Source organism: Botrytis cinerea, chromosome 2 (assembly GCF_000143535.2).
Source record: "Botrytis cinerea B05.10 chromosome 2, complete sequence".
In the NCBI taxonomy this organism is placed as follows: Eukaryota; Fungi; Ascomycota; class Leotiomycetes; order Helotiales; family Sclerotiniaceae; genus Botrytis; species Botrytis cinerea.
In genome coordinates this window covers 1,422,052-1,441,204 of record NC_037311.1, presented here as the reverse complement: position 1 = coordinate 1,441,204, position 19,153 = coordinate 1,422,052, and the positions used below count along the sequence as shown (strand labels likewise).

The 19,153-nt window shown below is 44.1% G+C and overlaps 6 protein-coding genes across 6 annotated transcripts; 3 read left to right on the top strand and 3 right to left on the bottom strand.

Moving 5' to 3' along the window:
- The first annotated feature begins 58 nt into the window (after positions 1-58).
- On the top strand, positions 59-1,833 carry Bcptc7. Its single transcript, XM_001553699.2, has one exon. It carries the CDS (start codon positions 306-308, stop codon positions 1,545-1,547), a length of 1,242 nt encoding a protein of 413 aa, XP_001553749.1. The 5' UTR covers positions 59-305; the 3' UTR covers positions 1,548-1,833.
- A 24-nt stretch (positions 1,834-1,857) lies between these two features.
- Positions 1,858-3,343, bottom strand: BCIN_02g04100 (hypothetical protein). Its single transcript, XM_001553700.2, has one exon. It carries the CDS (start codon positions 3,017-3,019, stop codon positions 1,931-1,933), a length of 1,089 nt encoding a protein of 362 aa, XP_001553750.2. The 5' UTR covers positions 3,020-3,343; the 3' UTR covers positions 1,858-1,930.
- A 4,680-nt stretch (positions 3,344-8,023) lies between these two features.
- On the top strand, positions 8,024-10,336 carry BCIN_02g04090 (hypothetical protein). The gene has a single exon (XM_001553702.2). It carries the CDS (start codon positions 8,972-8,974, stop codon positions 9,938-9,940), a length of 969 nt encoding a protein of 322 aa, XP_001553752.1. The 5' UTR covers positions 8,024-8,971; the 3' UTR covers positions 9,941-10,336.
- Positions 10,337-10,633: 297 nt separating this feature from the next.
- Bcprp4 lies at positions 10,634-12,891 on the top strand. Its single transcript, XM_024691291.1, has 2 exons — positions 10,634-10,829; positions 10,937-12,891. The coding sequence occupies exons 1-2, from the start codon at positions 10,788-10,790 to the stop codon at positions 12,437-12,439; spliced, it is 1,545 nt and encodes a 514-aa protein (XP_024547061.1). The 5' UTR covers positions 10,634-10,787; the 3' UTR covers positions 12,440-12,891.
- A 233-nt stretch (positions 12,892-13,124) lies between these two features.
- BCIN_02g04070 (hypothetical protein) lies at positions 13,125-14,650 on the bottom strand. Its single transcript, XM_001553704.2, has 2 exons — positions 14,144-14,650; positions 13,125-14,032 (listed from the first exon to the last, which is right to left on the bottom strand). The coding sequence occupies exons 1-2, from the start codon at positions 14,290-14,292 to the stop codon at positions 13,546-13,548; spliced, it is 636 nt and encodes a 211-aa protein (XP_001553754.1). The 5' UTR covers positions 14,293-14,650; the 3' UTR covers positions 13,125-13,545.
- A 41-nt stretch (positions 14,651-14,691) lies between these two features.
- Positions 14,692-19,063, bottom strand: BCIN_02g04060 (hypothetical protein). The gene has a single exon (XM_001553705.2). It carries the CDS (start codon positions 18,640-18,642, stop codon positions 14,935-14,937), a length of 3,708 nt encoding a protein of 1,235 aa, XP_001553755.2. The 5' UTR covers positions 18,643-19,063; the 3' UTR covers positions 14,692-14,934.
- Positions 19,064-19,153: the final 90 nt, after the last annotated feature.

The following is a 19,153-nucleotide window of genomic DNA, read 5'->3' as shown; positions in this document are numbered from 1 at the left end:
CTGACCTATTGAAAATGATCTCGGAGAGTATCGTTCTGGATAATCCGATGTGGCATTCGATGACGAACGAACATTGAGTTTCTCAAAAACCCATTATAAACTTGTAACAATTTCTACATAGCTGTCTATAACCGTACATTTGAACACTCACATAAGACTTCTATTTTTTCACCATTCAATTGTAAAAGTATGCTGGTAGAGGCTTGACCCTTTCTTTGATCTGCCAGATTGCAAGCCATTGGCTTTCGCATTCCGTAATTTTGCCTGGCATCCACCTCCACTCACATCAATAAGAATTTCAAAAAATGGTAAAACTCACAGAAAGGATTGCTATCAAAGCAATTACTCCTAGTCCGCTCTGGAGCTTCAATAGAGGGGTTGGAATCTCGGCCAGCTTTGCTATACCCCTGCGACGATACCAATCTTCGTTATCAATGGCGTCCTTTCCCCTCAAACGCTCCCTTCCCAGGCCGCCGTCGCGTAACTACCAAATACCTATACGACTCTTCTCGACAACTCGACGTATCGAATCGTCCCCCAAGTTTACATACGGTATATCAGCATCGTACTGCGCCAAAGAGAACCGCTACGACCCTACCAAGAACCTCACACCCTTCAATTCTCATAATCCTATTCCCGTACCTCTCAAGCCTGCCAGCCGCCGGCCAGCCTCGGGCCAAGATGCATTTTTCGTGGCGCCCATATCTAATACCTCAGATATTGCTCTCGGAATCGCAGATGGGGTAGGGGGGTGGATTGATTCGGGTGTCGATCCTAGTGATTTCTCACACGGTCTATGCGAGTACATGGCGCATACGGCATCGGTGTCCAATACAATAGATGAAGTTCCTATTTCTGCGAGAAGGCTGTTGCAAAAGGGTTACGATTTAATTTGTGCTTCAGGCAAAGTGCGTGCGGGGGGAAGTACGGCCGTTGTAGGACTTTTTAACTCTGGGGGGAATATGGAAGTTGCAAATTTGGGAGACAGTGGATATATACAATTGAGATCGGGAGCTGTGCATTCGGCGTCTGGATTTCAGACGCATGCTTTTAATACACCGTATCAATTAAGCTTGGTGCCGGAAGCGGTGATAAGACAGGCGGCGAAATTTGGGGGACAACAATTGATGGATTTGCCAAGAGATGCAGAAGTTATGAGTAAGGAGTTGAAGCATGGGGATGTGGTTGTTTTTGCTAGTGATGGGGTTTGGGATAATCTGAGTGGAGGGGACGTACTGAGAATAGTGAGCAACAGAATGCAATATAACGGAGTTTGGGTCAATGGGGCAGGAGGGAAGGGGACCGGGGTGGGAGAAAAGCTTGGAGAGACAATAGAAGAGAGCGACAATGCATCGGCAAGTCTGAGTCTACAGAGTTCTTTAGCTGTAGATATTACCGGGGAAGCTAAGGCGGCAAGTCTTAGTTTGAGGAGGGATGGTCCATTTGCAAGGGAGGTCCAGAGGAGATATCCGGATGAGAAATGGAGCGGTGGGAAGTCAGATGATATTTGTGTAGTTGTAGTGGTGGTCGCAGAGGAAGGGAAATGAGCGCAAGATTAAGATGACAAGAGATGGAAACAGGAGTTTCAGAAACAACTGTTTGTATGATATGGTGGCGGTACAATACGAGGGCAATTAGAAGGATGGGGAGAGACTGACATTGTGTTGTATATATACCTCTTGCATGGACACAGGCGGGCGGCCGACATCCTTAAACGGTCATTTAGATTGTAGAATGCTACACAGCGTGTAATGATTTACAGTAATGGTCTACATACAATTGCCTTACTACCGCTTCCAACCTGAACTGTTTAATAAGTTTGGGAGATGGCTAAGAGGACTGCTAATATGTAAATGTTGTGATGTTTGAACTTTTTTCCTACAGTGCATTCCCTTTTTTGTTCACAGGTTTTATATATTCCACCAGACAGTCAGTATGTTATTCCATCACCACCACCAGCCACATAGTCCACAAACCCAGCATTTTCACCCTCCCTTCTCAATAGATATCCGAATCTTTCACTGTTGTTACCAACCCATCCCGGGATATCACTATTCGCCATCAGTATTTCATAATCCTCACCCTTCCTATCCCATAAATCCAACCCTTTCCTGACTCTATCCACTATTCTGGCTTCACTCCTAAATACCTCCTGGTTCAAAGTTGTATGCGAAAAGCTTGCCATCTTATTCAATATCTCCGCAATCGTTGAAAAGCAACTCGAACAATGCCAAGATGCATTCGCCAGATTTCTCTTTTGGAAATAGTTGAAGAGCCTGAAACCTCCTTCTCCATTTCTCAGGTCGGCTGGGAGAATGGTTTTTGTAGGACCGGCGTAGATTGTTGCTTGAGGATGAGGCCACTCGGGACCTTTATGTAGAAACTGAAAACCATAGTAGTAGAAGCGACTGCTAAGCGTGAGCCGCTTGTTAAAATCACAAGCTCGTAGGAGGTCAAGAGTCTCGGGACGTGGGATCTCGTCAATGTCCGAAACGAGGAGGACATCTCCAATGTTCGCAGTTTCGGTGCCGTTGAGCCGTGGTATCACTTGTGTAAACATAGCGTTACGTTGGTGATCTTCATAGTCCCATGTTCGTCGAGAAGTTAAGGGTCGGTTCTCAAGGAGATGGTAAATTATCTTCGGAGAAAATTGAGAAAAACGTGACTCGTTGTCGAGAAATAGAAGAGGTTTGGAATGCCCGGTGAAGGTCATATTAGATTCAACTACGACAAAGTAATCGACATGGTCTGCAAGAGTGTGAAGACGGATCTCGAGCCAGTCAAGCTCTGAGCTCAGCATGAATAGATCATAGACCTTTCGGGGTCTTTCAGGTTGGTATTGACGCCAACCTTGCGCCTCACATACATTGTGGCGTGAGTTGGTTATCTTAGAAGAAAAACCAAGCTGTGTCAGGTTTAAACTGCTGTAAAGGAATAAATTCAAGACTAGCACAATCGCAACACAAGATATTAATTTTCGAAGCAAAGCTCCGGGAGTTCTTCTCACGAGAGCTACCATGATCCCCTAGGTACCGAATGATGCTGATCATTCATCCTCTCAAGTTGAGAGAACTGCAACTGATGTATCAAAATAATACCTATCGATCGAATGACTGAAATAGAGCAGGTAGACGTACAACAGTCTACAATAGTCACCAACAAAATAATATGGCGACGCGCCGGAGACGTTTGCGCAGCAATGTAAAGAACCGAAAACAATAGGGAAAGAAACCAACGCCTCCAGTAATGGAGGCCTTTGACTGCGCTTACCTTTTATCTGTTAACTACTTATGATGGAAACTGGAAATTGGAAAGAACAAGTTAAATTGGATTCACTGCCTCCTTTCAACAAATGATTGAGACAGGGGAAATAGAAAACTCTAAAAACTCGGTTGAAGAGCTACTTTGGACAACCTAGTGCAAAAATCTTACTAATCTCATCTCACCCATGTTTCTTGAACCACTACGTACCGGGAAATGCTTTCGTATCATCAGAAAATCATTCGCTCATAATTGAAACCTCTATCATGGGCTGTCCACAGCTGGGCCTCTCAGCTCATTGATTATGCCGCTGTTGGTGTATTTCTTTCATCTTTTGAAGACTTCCTGAGGAGGACATTCAATAGTCCAGGTGGCAATCGATCCGACTGGTCGGAAGGATTGAGTCCGCTGAAACAATGAGTCTGTTCAAGTTGTTTAGTCAATCTTGTACGCTCACAGGTCTCCAAACACCGAAAGGTTGCTTTCAGTATGCCAGTCTGGGGTATGGGGATATTCTGTTCTTAAATTATCCTGTGAGGCTGGAATGAGTACTCCAGCATGATCTAAGATCATATAGGCGGCGGTTCCATGGTTTACATGCCTGATTATAATCTCTCATTTGGCAGTGATTATTTTTCACTCGACCCAACCTATTCGCTGGTATTGCTGTTTCCTCTTTGAAGCTCGTATTTACCACCCCATGATGAGCAACATTGTTGCAACTCAGTGTTTGCCGTCTAGAATCTCGAATGATATTCTTAGGATCATCTAGAAGCGTGGGTATATATATCTCAGGCCAACAAAAACTGTGCAGCAGTCTGTAGTACCTGATGGCCAACTTCTGAATCTGTGCTTTGAGATGTCTTACAGACATTTTTGGCGGGTGTTGTAGAAAGGCAGAATTCAAAGATGCATATAAAGGTTTCTTGTGTACTTGCTCCATTTTGTTTCAGCAATTATACCTTTGCCAGTCCTTCAATATGCAAAATCAGTCCACATCTCACTTACTACCGTGCCCCTCTCAACCTTCCTTATCTCTCAGTACAATCGGAGATGCATCTAAGTCTTCGAGAGAACTTTCATTCGATTTCGATTTCACGGGTGCATCATAAGATTCTTTGACCCAGGTGGATGCAAGTCAGCCATACCAGCTGGTAGAAAATTACATCAGCTACAAAGGCGGGTTATTTTTTTTCTGATGGGAATCACGGAATCTTTTTCCCTCTAAGCCTTTTTGTTTTCTGCCCTTCTATGTATCAAATAGCCAAGCATTTGCAGGCCAACATCGGGTTGTTAAATCATCATTTCAGTCTATATGTGTGTACCTGGACTCAGTCCAGCAATCGCCTTGGGCCTCGCCGACAAGATTGGAAGACGGGGCATCGTGGCCCAGAAGCTTGGCTGGCAATACATGTTCTATATCCTCAGTGTTCCTGCCTTCTTCTGTCTCGTTCCAGTTTATTTCTTCCTTCCCGAACCTCTAGACAATCTTCAAATACCAACAACTCCTTCTCCCAAATTGAAAATCCAAAAAAAGAATCTATTGACTCTCATCCCTCGTTTCCTTCTCGGTTACTTAATCCAACGCATATTCTAAGAACGTTGGGTAACAGAAATTCGATGTCAGTTGCCACAATTAACGGCATCCATTTCATAGCTTTTGTTTATATGCAAAAATCTATATCGTACTCTTTCGTAAAAGTGTATGAATTTAGTCGGATACAGGCAGGCTTGGTATATATATTCTTCGCATCAGGTTCTGCAATTGCACCTTTTCAAGTGTCCGATCTAGAAAACAAAACTCGGGACCATGTACGCAGTGATTGGGGTACCTGTGATGGGGATCATTAGATATTGATGGAGTTTGAATGGGCATTGAGTATGAGTTTCTCATCTTCTCCCCTAATGAATGAGTTGATACTTGAATTGCTGAGAATAGTTGAGACATCAAGATGTTTTATAAGCCAACCAATGTCCTGAGAGAACTGTTGCTAATTATGTTTTGGCTACAGTGAGTCTCGGCCCCATTAACATGCCAATTCTTTATCGGAGCAACGATGACCATAATTTTTGTTGTGTTTTGAACTCCATTACTCATTTGTGTGAAAGACTACACATAAAATGATTGCAATTAACATCTCCACAGACCTGCCTAGTTCTCACCATTAACCTCAAACCAAAATAAGCTTTAGCAGCGCTAGCCGCTGTCCTCATGATAAGGTATTTCTTAGCGGCTGCAGGACTAGCTGTGGTAGAAACTCTGATCAAAGGTAGGTATTTACATACCAAGCCCATCTCTTACCTATAACCCATAAACAAGCAATTGATCACGAAGCTCCCAGATCTTGAACTGGGCTGGGACCTTCTCTATTTTTGCAGGAGCCTGCGCGGCGTGTATGGAATTAGTGTAGATGGAGATGCGGCAGGGGTTGAAGTGAAGAGAAGGGAATGTGAGGATAATGGGAGCATAGAAAAAAAAATTGGATCCAGAGGAGAATATAGAATCAGACAGAACGAGAAGAGCAAAGAACAGAAAGAGTGGAAATCGGTGTTACTAGCTGAGAAATTTTAATGATAGACGATATCAGGAGCTTTCTATTTTATATAGTTAGATGATATCATGTTACTGATCTTCTCGGGGTTATGAAAACTTGATAGTAGTGAAAGTTCGTTGGCTGAGCTGTAGCTATAGTTTTATCATGTTGTTTTCTAGAACGGGGAAAGTAAGCCTGGGGACATCTAGCATTACAAATTGCACGAGAAATCAGTGTCCAAGAATGTTTGTTGGAACTGGCTCATCTGAATAGTGATGATTAGATAATCATGATGTTTTGCACGAGGATCCTGATATGTGGCTGAGAGCATAGAACTTCTATGATAGAAGTCGAGGTAAGTATTGATATTTACCGATTGCCGAGTTAAAATTCTAAGAGTGTATTAATTCCGAAATGTGAGTTGCGGATGGGGCACAGGAGGCGCAGGAGAGGTATTATTTGAAGTTTTCTGGTTGTTGGACAACGTTGCTTTGCCCCGTACCGTGCCGAGAGTATGCAATGTTAGTGATCGGGAGTTAGACATTTGGAAAATTCCGAAACAGACTGAAATCTGCCGAACCATAGTCTATGTCGTACAGATGCATGCACGGATCGTGGCTGTGATATAAATGGGTGCTAATCAAAATGGGTAAAGGCATCCTTTGAATCTCTCAGCCGAAAATGATGAGTTTTATTTGAATTCACGGAGATGAGGATGAGCTTCAATAAACTTGGAGAATTCTATTCATATACCTGCAATGAGAACTTTACGATGGACAAACACTGCAGATTACGCATGACTGTGAAGGATCAATTAATTCTACTGAACCCCGGATATCTCTAACTTAGGTGCTTATGACAAGCTTCAAAAGAGGCGAAGACGTGCTATGAATAGCGTGAATCCTGTAGTACACCATCAGGTTACACTGACCTCATGATATGTAGTGGCGATGTGACGATATTGATGATGCTGATGTTTCTGGGAAATTATGATGACTTTGATGATTCCGGGAAAATTGAAGGGTGCGTGGGAAGTTGCAGAGGAGTGGAAGTCTGGGGATTGATCTATACGGCACAACAGTATTGGGCCGCAATATAGCCAAGCCTCAATTTGATAGTGGGAGACTACTTTGACCTGCCTCTTATGGTAATAAACGTCTACAGTGTTGATATTCTTAAGAAACCACGTAGAAATAGTGCTTCCCATATCATTTGATGGGCTGTGATACACACAGGGAGAAGGAACGGGAAGGATGTGAATGCACGATTTGTCGAGCTCAGATGGTGAGAATGTTTGATGTTTTATGTATGTGAAGTGCTACGCGTTATTGGCAAAAAGGAGAAGGCAGTTGAGTTGAGTGGTTGAAAGTATCAACTCATGGACGTTCTACAAGGCAATTGTCTACTAGGTTGATAGGGTGACATGGATTGATAGATATAAGGCACGCACGGTGTTTTGTTTGTGTGGTGGTTGACAAGATCTTCTGGGTCTCATCAAAGGATATCAAGTTTCATGCATCTATGGTGGGGGCTCATCTGGATGCAAAAAATACATGGGCAAACACATATGCGACTCGTGTTGTAGCTGCCAATCTGTTGGCGTTGAGGGATAGGCTTACGCGGAAAAGACCAGATGGAAATGCGAAGATCAAATCCGAAATGTTTGATGTTTCCATCAGATCTTGGTGTTTCAGAAGAACGTGACGTTTTCCTTGGATGTTTGGATGTCTGGATCCTCTAGATTCTGATTGGAGCATGGAGAGCGAGATGAAGAAAAGGATCCTGGAAGTATAACTTGTTCCGTACTTTTTTCTGGCTTCATTCCCTGCATGAGAGCAAGCCGATATGCTCTTTTGACTGGGAAAAAATTGAGGGATGGAGCAGAATCATAGATTCTGAGTAGACATACGAATTTGTATGTATGCAGATCAGATCCCGCAAATCGCTCACATGTTCGACGAACCCCCCTTTTCTATGATAAAGTACCACGTTGCCGATAAGATGTGCATGGGAACAATCAGAGAGGAAGTGATACTTTCTTGCAACATCTTTCTACTGGTGATCATTCCACCTTTAGCCTTGCATATATTTGATTTTCCTTAAGCAATCCGAGCACGATTAAAAGATTCGCTTAATCCCGACCAAGAAATATCTTGGCGGCTTACAAAGTTTAATTGGTCCACTCCTTCAGGAACCATCACAACCTCAAACACTCTTGTCAAGCATCCGATTTTTGACATGAATAAAGAGTCCTTACTGGCTGCGCCATCCATCTCCCTATTCCCCTGTCACAACAATGTTTCTCGAATCTTGAGCTAAATCCCACACTTCAGATCAAATCATCCCAGTGGATCCTGGCTTGCCTGGGGAGAGGGAATCTCGCTCGCTATGAGAGTGATCCATCTAGTGTGTTCCATGCCAATCTTCATCATCCACTGAATCCTCCATCGGTTTCTCGCTCGCACATACATGCCCTTTTCACTCACACCTCTACAGTCTACCCCTCTCTGCTCCTATAAGTGTCCAGGATGGCCTGGTACATTGACCACCTAGTTCTCGAAGCTTACCCCCCTGCTATGAAGTCTACAGGGCATTGACTATCTACGGAAACGCCATGAAAGAACTGAACTGTTTGGGACAAAGAGCTCTAGAGACATTGAAGGAGAATCCTTCACATGCGTGCTTTTCTTATAATATCTCTTACCCTCTTTCTTCAGTCGAAGAGCTTTCGCGTCGCTTTGTCAAATTTCAAGCATTCAGCATCACCGTCACTCCTTACGCGGTGTATTTTCGTTCTATTTCTGTCATCTTTGTTCTTGTATTCTTTACCTCACCTTTGACAATTGTGTGGCTTATCTGATAATTTCCATCTATTCACTAAAAACTTTGTTGAACAGCAACCTTTCTTTGTGCAGTCATTGTCGAGTCACAATATACGACAAAAGCTATTGTCTTCGTGCCTCACAATAACATAAAGCAAGAACAATTGCAATACAAACTCAGGGGTTTCGTTATAATTCATGATATCCGTTTGATTCAAAAGCATTTCAGAAATCACGTTCAGATATTCTACAAACCACTTCAATACTTCCATTCACAATTCCACAAATTTAACCTTTCAAGTTTTTTTTTTGGAACAACCACACGAAGTACAGTCAATCTTTACAAACGCAATCATGCCTTCAGCTCAAGTCTTCAGTCGTATCGGAGCTGCGTTGATTCTCGCTGCCGGCAGCGTGAATGCCGCATACACTCTTGCCGATTCATATGACCACACAAACTTCTTCTCGGAGTTCAGCTTCTTCTCTGGCGCTGACCCAACCAACGGTCTTGTCGCATATCAGAGCGCTTCATCTGCCAACAAAACTGCACTTGCTGGGTATACCAACAACGCTGGTGTCAATTCTGTCTATCTCGGAGTAGATCACACCACCTCACTCTCAGGAGCTGCCGGAAGAGCTTCAACTCGTGTTAGCTCAAACAAAGCATACACACATGGCCTGTTCATTGCCGATATTGCCCATATGCCAGAGGGATGCGGAACTTGGCCTGCTCTTTGGAGCTTCGGGCCCTCGTGGCCTACGAATGGAGAAATCGACGTGATTGAAGGAGTCAATGCCGGAACTACAAATCAAATGACTCTTCATACCTCGCAAGGGTGTGTCATGAGCAACAGCGGATCCGATACTGGGACAACTCTCGTTGGTTCAGATTGCAACGCAGGAGGCGGAAATACAGGTTGTGGCCAAACAGTCAAAAACACAGCAACCTATGGTCCAGCCTTTAACGCAGCGGGAGGTGGGGTCTATGCTTGGGAATGGACATCGTCCTACATTGCCATCTACTTCTTCTCCCGTACAGCTATCCCAGCAAACATTCAGTCTGGCAAGCCAGATCCCGCCGCTTGGGGAAAGCCGATTGCTAAATTCTCTGGCAGCGGTTGCAATATCGACAGTCATTTCAAATCGCACAACATCATTCTCGACACCACATTCTGCGGAGATTGGGCTGGGCAAGTTTGGTCAAGTGGTGGTTGCGCAGCTAGTACCAAAGCTGCCACCTGCAATGCTTATGTTTCTTCCAATCCAACTGCATTTAAGAATGCTTACTGGATCATCAACTCGATCAAGGTCTTCTCAAGCTAAGCTGCCAAGGAAGACGTCACTCCTATGGCATCCGAGTTATGGAGAAGTTGATACCTCGGAGATGCTCTTTTTCTAATTCAATCGTTTCTTTCTTTTCAATTTTACACTTTGATACTTGTCCCTTTTACACTTCACACTATGTTTTCATGAATATACCATGTACTTTAGCTTGCATTGATAGATTCTCTGGCGTTTAGCAAGGAAATACCACAATTTCATTTGCACCTTTGGCAGTTTTGGCAATCACATGTATGTATGAGGCGTAAGGGCGTTTTGGCTCAAAATTACCTACGGGATTGATAAATGGTTTACTCAAGATACCTATCGAAATTGGAGGATACCTTTTTTTACGTACATGCATGGTAGAATATATATATGTATACCACTATTAGCACAATGCCGTTTTTTTCTAGTCATGATTCCCTTGTGATATTCCGTGATATGTGATTATGAAAACCTAGATTTAGATCGATACTATTACTTACCAGACCAAGCGAAACAAGAATCAGATGAATATATAGACAATTTCAAATGTACGATTTTCTCTCCATCTTCATCTTCATGGAGGTGCCAAGCTTTTCCATCCAAAAAGGTACAGGCCAGAAATCTACAGGGTAGAATTAGACCTTGATCCAAGCTCTAGGCCTTCAAGCATCAGAAATTTAGCGAAGATCGTCACTAATAAACATCACTGAATCCTTGACCGTAAAGCTTCACTCCAGTATTTATTTTCCCTGTGTGTGCGAAGTAGACAACAATCTTTACTTTACCTCACGCCAACCGCATTCATTCGAATTACAAATTCTTTACCACTTGCAGCTTGTAGAATTCCTTGGAAGTTATCACAATGCATCCTTCCAGACAAGCTTACGTGGAGGAGGCCAAAGAAGTAAGTTGTACCCCTCCAACCTATAATCATGCACACAAATGAACCTCAGACAGATGAACAATTGCACCTTCACAAGCGGCAGCTAACCTCCACTTCTCTTCACGCAGGATACAGGTATAGATCTTGCAGATGTCCCTCTCGATCGTGACTATGATATGCCATCTGCAACCGCTGGCATTGCTCCCGAACGTGCCAGCGCAATTCTTTCTCAATTCGATCGCAAACGTCGCGCAGCCGCTATAGCGGTCCCAACCGACGATGGGCGCGTGCGCGCACGACTTCGAGAGATGGGCGAGCCTATCACATTATTCGGAGAAGGACCAGGTGACAGGAGAGACCGATTACGGCAGTTGTTGACGATTGAGAGTGAGATGAAGGCGGAAGAAGATGGAGAAGATGAAGATGGTGATATCGAGATGGGAGAGGGGGGTAAGGATGAGGAAGCTGAAGAGGAATTCTATACTAGGGGGACGAAAGAATTACTAGACGCGAGGATAGAGATTGCGAAGTTTTCGTTGCCGAGAGCGAAAAAGAGGATGGAGATTCAGAAGATCGAGAAGGATATTCCATTGAGGACTCATATTAAGTTCAGACAAGGAGTGAAGGAGAGGCTCAAGGACTTCGAGCTCCAGGGAAGTCAGATGGCGGCCGAGAGACCAGTTAGTATTGTGAGAATCTCGCCGAATGGAGAATTGGTCGCTGCTGGAAATTGGGGAGGTGGAATCAAGCTACTTGGAATACCGGATCTAGAAATTAAAAAGTCACTGAGAGGCCATACAGATAGAGTGGGTGGAATTTCTTGGGCACCAGGTGCCACAATAGAAGGATCGAATGTTTCCCCTGGAAGCGTCAACTTGGCATCAGGAGGAGCAGAGGGAAAAGTTCATTTATGGAATCTGGAGCAAGATACACCTGTTTCAACACTTGCGGGACACAATCAAAGAGTTTGCCGAGTGGAATTCCACCCATCGGGGAAATATGTCGCATCCGCATCCGAGGATACGACATGGAGACTATGGGATGTTGAAACTACTACAGAACTTTTACTTCAAGAAGGACATTCAAGAGGTGTTTTCTGTCTGAGTTTCAATGGCGATGGATCACTTCTAGCAAGCGCAGGAATGGATAGTATTGGACGTATTTGGGATCTCCGAACAGGCCGTACAGTTATGATCTTAGATGGACATATCAAGCCCATCTACGCGCTCGACTGGTCTACTGATGGCCATCGTGTTCTATCTGGATCTGGCGATGGCTGGGTCAAATGCTGGGATGTGAGGAAAGTCGCAAGTACCGGGGCAGTGGGTGCACATCGTAGTGTAGTTTCTGATTTGAGATGGTTCAAAGGGATGGATGCAGAGTCATTGCCCGAGAATGATGAAAAGGGAGCAGTGAAACCGAGAAAAGCGGGAACATTCTTTGTTTCCAGTGGATTTGATAAGGACGTCAAAATCTTTTCGGCGGATGACTGGGCGCTGGTACAGAGTTTAAGCGGACACACAGGGAATGTGCATAGTTGTGACGTAGGTGCAGATGGCAAATGGATCGTAAGTGGAGGATATGATAGAACGGTGAAGTTATGGGGAAGAAATAACGGAGAAGGTGTTTGAACGGCTACTTCATCAAGTACGAAGGCGTTCGGAGACAAAAGTACAAGATTCTTTTTACGCATTCAACTTGTTAGACTGGTTAGGGATTAGCTTCCTGCATACAAGAACGGCGCATCGGTGGATTGCTTAAAGCTGTAAGAGAAAATAGCACAAGGCGTTTTGGTTTGGATACCCGGGATATGCATGCATGTATATGGAGAGAAAATGAAAATCAGAAGAGCGTCATGGGAGCTGTGAAGATGAAAATGTGCGCTATACCTAACTCTACCTGAGCTTGGTATCCAAGATGACAGATAGTGTTTGATCATGGATGGCTTTCTTGAACGAAAGTATCCATTTTCCTAGTCACTGCACCCTAATAGGTCGTTTTCAAACATTCACCAGATGGCGCTCCATAGAATTCTATACTATATACCTACCTACATCTTCGGCAATACTGAAAAAAGTAAATAGTCTAAGACTTCATCCGATGTCTCCAAAGAGTATTTCTCAAAAGCTGCATCAGTTCATAGAACATAGAAGGTAGATATCCATCGTCGCTGCCAGAATTACCACTCCGCTGTGGATACCCCATCCGATATCATCTCGACGAACAGAACATGATCACTCACTGAACTCGCTCCAACCCACTTTAAACAGAAACAACGGTGCCAGTTTTCTGCAGTGAAAACATACCTCACATTCTTCTCGTCCAGAATTTGAATACCTTGTCATTCAAGCGTAGTTATACGACTATTTAACCCCATGTAGTATTCACGTATAAAAGACAGTACAAATAGCCAATGAAAATATATCAATATTCATAATACATGTAACTATATGGTAAAATGCAGTAAGAAACCCGGGTAAACCTTATTATATGCAAATCACTATCCTTGCAAGATTGCCAACCTTAAAGACTCCAGATCAAAATGGGTATCGATCGCATCGCTCATCCCATCGAATCATTCCCATCCATCGAACCGGAGAATCCTCCCTCGAGTTTACTCCTTAATGAATCGAACCCGGAGCTTACCCGCAAGTTTGCTTAAGTTTCCATAATGCGCCCTATTTCCCTCCTGGCAGTGCCAAATCCCAGTAAATATTTTCCCACGCGCACAAAAATTTCAGCTCCCCTCCATTCTCAAGCATCCTAAACACAGCACATCTCCCTCGGTTCCCCTCTCCACACAGCATCTGCTACAGATCATTCCCCTATGCGTCATTCCCTTCTCTCCCCAGTCCTCCTTTCCTCCCACCTCTTCCCCCATCTCCGTATTCCCCCACCCTCCAAGACACTCCCTGATACACACCCAACAAGCTCTCTTCCCACAGCCCTCACAATTCGCAAACGCATCCAATTCCTTCTTCACAGTCGGTTTGCGTCGACATATATGACAAGCTCGTAGATCCATTCCAGATCCACTCTTCTCTTTCTCCTTTGCCTGTTCGATCCTAGATTCGGGCTCTGAGGGCAAATATTCAACTCGAACCCGTTTGTTCAGACTCATTTTCGAGCGGGGAATTAGGTGTCTGCGTTCGGGTTCGTGGTGCGTGGCGTGTGGATAGAGATTGTGTGAATGTGAATGTGAATGGAGGTTTGAATGTCTAGGACTACTTCAAACATTAGCTGACTGCTCACAACTGCCCTGCCTCTAATACGCTTGATATTGTTGATATTCAAAGAACGACCCGAAAATCAATCCGCAAACAAGTAGCACATACCTATTAATCTTCATCTGCACCTCCTCATCCATCACATCCGCAAAATTCGCAACGTCCCTCCGTCTCTTCAGTAGATTCACAGCTCCATTTGGACTCATGTGGAAATCCATAGATGGAACATCCCAATCTTCTTGTGCAATGGATGGCATGTTGTCTCTCTCCTCGAAACACAATCTGTAGTTCGCCCAAATCTTTATACAATTCCTCGAAGATTCTCGAATCGCAAATGACAATCGCAAGTGGTTATCAGTAGATAAATCTAGGCGGCAAGATCGGTTGCTGTGCGATAAAAGATGATGAAAGGCTGAGAGGGAAAGAAAAAATGAAATTAAAGATGGTGAGAGGGCGTAATAAGCTGAAGGTATTGTAGGTAGATCGAGATCAAGAAACGAATGTAGTTTGTGTAATGAAGGGTTGAGATGAGATTCCGTTGTTTACAATCACAAGAGAGCTTCATCGGAATTTGATCGATACTCGCCGACCCGAATCGACAGGGATCACTCACTCTATATATTTTTGCCTTCATATTGTTTCACTGTCATAGATACTGTCTAGTACCATTGTTCATATTTGGCAATTGAAATATACATTAATTGTAGGAGTGTTCCTGCATAGGTAATCCCTAACTTATTCTGGTCTATCATCTACTCTGCATTTCTAATGTAGTAGTTATTCAATATTCATAACCCATGCTACTAAATTGTGTCTTCTTTCCTTTCCTTTCCTTTCCTCTGTTTTCCCTATACCTGTATCCATAATATCATAAAAATGCATCATCGTCATCTTCTCCTTCACGTTCCTGACGCACTGATGAGCTCCTGAAAGTTACTCCAAGCACAAGAACAGCCGCCTGTTCCTCCATCAAAACCTCCAAGCGATGAATCACTAGTATTCAAGAAAACACTCGGAGCCGGATTGATAATCTGGCCTCCAAATGCTCTATTCTCTCCATTGACCACTCCACTGGTCGCTATAATCCCTTCCCTGTCATTCATACTATAACAGTACAACAACTTCCTCCCAGGATCCCCTCCATGTCGATCGGTGGTAATAGTGATCGGATAAGGGAATGATCCAGGCTGCGAGAAGTCCTGTCCGGCAATGACAGTAGAGGCACCCGTCGAACTAGTAGCATTGTTGAGTCTAGCAGTTCCATTCATCCTGGTCCACATCTGTACTAAGAAACGAGTCTCGCCCCATGTGCAACGGAAATTGGCTTCCCCTTCAAGAGCCCCGCCATTCTGATCAGCAGGAACTTCACCGTTGGAGGTATTAGTATCGTTGAGTAATGAGAGAGACTTGAGGAAGATAGTACGATTGAAGTAAGTATAGAATCCATAATGCTCAGTAGGAAGCCCTCGATCATATAAACGAATTGGCTGTTGAATGGGATATGGAAGAAGGTTTGCTGGAGCCGCAGTGCCATCGGGATTCAGACTTGGGGCCGGGATACCAGTTGTGATATTCGGGAACAGATTTGGATCGGTATTGTTTGAGTCTGCACGCTTCACACGATTGTTGATTGGTAAAGTAGTGTTTGTAGTGGATAAGAAGGATATATAGAAAGGTGTTGATTCTCCAGCTTTATTGGACGAAACTATCCCATCTGTGGTATCTCCCAAAAAAGCTTCTTCGGCATATGATGGTGGCGGCGGCGAGGGGTTGAAAGTAACTGTTTGACGTGCTCTCAATATCAAGTCCCTGATGAATTTACCAGCAGAAACGGGATTACCGACAATACTGCGTGTAGAGAGGTTCTTGTTCCCTGTAACATTTGCAAAGGTTGCATTTGCTGCACTACTATTGTCCCATTGAATCTCCAAAAAGAAATTGGGCTGATTTGGTAGATTTGGTGCGACGGAAGCTTGTTGCTCTTTTGGTAAAGCACAGCTCCATTGCGTAGCAGGGAATACGCAACCAGTATTCGCCACAATGTTCACTGGAGCAGCCACCGTCGAGAGCCCAGCGTAAATAGGAGGAAAGCCAGTGAGGTTCAACCATTGAGATGGTAAAACAACATGTTTTGGTTTGCGGGTCAACGTCGTAGCAAGGGCTACAATAATGATGATCAACAAAATCAATGCAATGGTTCCGCAGCAATACCATCTCCGTCTTTTTCGGCCTTCAGGGCCTTGCCTACCTTTTTTAGGTATGCATTTCTTGAATAATCCACCCAATTTGCTAGCCATGCTGTCTTCCTTTTCGTTTCTTTGACGTTTCGATTCTGATTTTTTGGCGGCCTTAAGAGCTGCTTTATCTGCCATTTGCTCGAGATATTCTTCAGTCATAATCAAAATTGTTGGTGTTGTCTGCCTAGCAGGCCCGGGGTATGCAGTGCTCTGATTGATTCTACCACGCGCAGGACTCAGTGGAACCTCTGACAGCTGAATACCGGCTTGAGGAGCCATCTTTTGCTCGCTTTCTGGGGATATGGGACTGGGAGAAGTAGGATATTGTAAAGTTGAAGCTACTGCTGAAGCTTGAGCAACCGCTGGTGCATGTGCTGGTGCTGGTGCATGTGCTGGTGCTGGTGCTGGTGCTGGTGCTGATGCTGGTGCTAATTCGCGTGAAGAAGGAAAAAAGGCTCGATATTTCCTGACTTTCTTTGGTGATTCAGTGTAAGGTGGTGGTGGTGGTGGTGGTTCAGTAGTGTTATTCACAATAAGTGTTCTCGATTTCAACCCTGAATCACTTGAGTCCCCATCTTTAATCATTCCCGAGTCGTTGTAAAGATCAATGTTACTATTTTGGTACTTGACAAAGGGATTATTGCTTCTGAGTTCTTTTGTGCTATCGTTTGAAGATGACAACGAATTGTCTTTGTTGACCAAAATAGAACCTCTTTGTATTGAATTTGAAATACCCGAATGGTCATGAGGCATTGTAGAATTCGTATAATACTTAGAATCCGCGGTGGCAGTCATACCAATGGCGCTAGCCAATGAAGCATCTCCCACATCGCCCGAAGCTGAACGAACAAAGGGCAAAGTAGCTATCGACGGCTTCACTGGATGCCTCGTCTCTTTGTAAACTAAACCAGGAGAAACCTGCTTTTCTGACCTGAAACCCAAGGGAGTCACATCCCACCAAGCATCGGATGCATTGGAATTCGATCTTTTGATAGAAAGAGGGGAAAAAAGCTGTTCCCACGACTTTCGCTCCATCTTTGATTCCTGAACTCTGGCTGCTGCAACGTTTAAGATAGGTACCTCCGGGATACTCGAAATCTTCTTCTCTGGATATACCACTGTGTTCGACCGCGAAACGAATGGCGAAGTGATGTAATTCCACCATCCAGAACGAGTCCGTGCAGCAATGGTGTCGATACTTTCATGGTTGTCCACTTTCAATTTGTCTGCAACATCGATTGCACGAGCACTTCGCACAATGATTGGATGCTCATCCTCTTCATAAATAATACAAGACGACAGAACTCGGGTTGAATCTGGTTCGTCATCCCATTCAGTAGTGGCATCCGAATCGGGAGAGAAGTAACTATGCTGGGCAGCCACTCTTCGCTTCTCCTCTTCGGCTAAAGCCGCTGGCATTTTCGGCAATGGTGGCGCCCCCTCTTTGAATGGGTCATTAGGGCTAGTTACTGAAAAGGATGTTGATAAAGTTCGTGCTCGTGAAACATTTGATGCAGTACTGTAAGGCGACCACGCAGAGACCTCGTGGGCAGGAGTGATGACGATAGATGGCGTTACCAATTCTCTCCCTATCGGTGTTTCATGCCCGTAACTTCCCATCATTGTTGAAGCGATTGAAGTTGATGTTTGCGGGGTGGTTACATGATGAGCTAAACGTGCAGATGGGATTGAGATGCCGATAACAATTGGTCGATCGTTAGGAGACAAGTCGTCCTCCAACTTCAGGGCTGCTGGTCTCAAAGACCCTCGTCGCTCTGCCAGCGGATATACATTCGGTGTTTCTTTCTGTACTGTTTCCAGAGCCTCAGTCTTAGTCTCCTCGGCAGAGTTTTCGATGGCTTTGCTTTTCTTGTTCTCCAAAGATTTCCACAAAGTTCCGTTTGGATGAGCCGAAACATTTTCCAGTTTCCTGAGGGTGGCCAAATCAACAAAAACTCCATTGGATCGAGACGGCTGTGAAGAGATCGCTTGAGGTTGAGGTCCATGGTGTGTTGAAAAGGTTGTTTGGACTTTGAGGCGGAGATTTGCATGGATCTTGCGCTGTCTTCCTTTTGATTTTTCTCGCATCGATCTCGATATGGAGTTTTTTCTCTCCCTGCGGCTGATTGTGCGCGTCACGTTTCCACTACGACTGGTAGTGATATTTCTTGAGGGTCTCGACTGCTGTAGCTCCTCCGATGAAGCGATCGAATATACATCCTCGTCTTTCCAAGAATCATCATCTTCGCTTTTCCCGTCAAATATGGTTTCAAAAGGATTTTCTGTCAGTACTGTGGAAGGATCGTTCGTAGATAGAGCTGGCGGTCTCTCAACAGGAGATTTAGATATGATCTTGTTTTTGGTATTCATGGCGAAATGGTTGCAAAAATTGTCAAAATTGTGGTGAGAAAATGGATTGAAAGTGGAGACAATGGGAAATGTCTTGATTTTTAACCAACGATGGTCGTTCTTGCTCTAGGTGGTATAGTTGCAAATAATCTCTCTGACTTGAGGAAGGTCGAAACGTCTATTAATTATACGTGAAAAAGAAAATGCCCAAGGTCCAGCCTCCTCATGGTCATAAATAAGAGATGATCTGAGAATTACAAGGCCAACAATAAGATTCGGACAATAGGAGAATTTAGACAATCGCTTTTGAGGACTCAACAATAACAAAGAATGATGAACGAAAGTGAACGTCTCAGAACAGACAATAAGCAAAATAAGAAGCGAACGAATCTGTGACAACATACAATAGAACTACACGTATGAAATGAATGTATGAGTAGGCAGGAGACGGAAGGATAAAAAGAACAACGAAACGGGAGTGATGTGATGATACTTCCCATATGAAGTAGACCTACAAATTAGCCATGAAGCA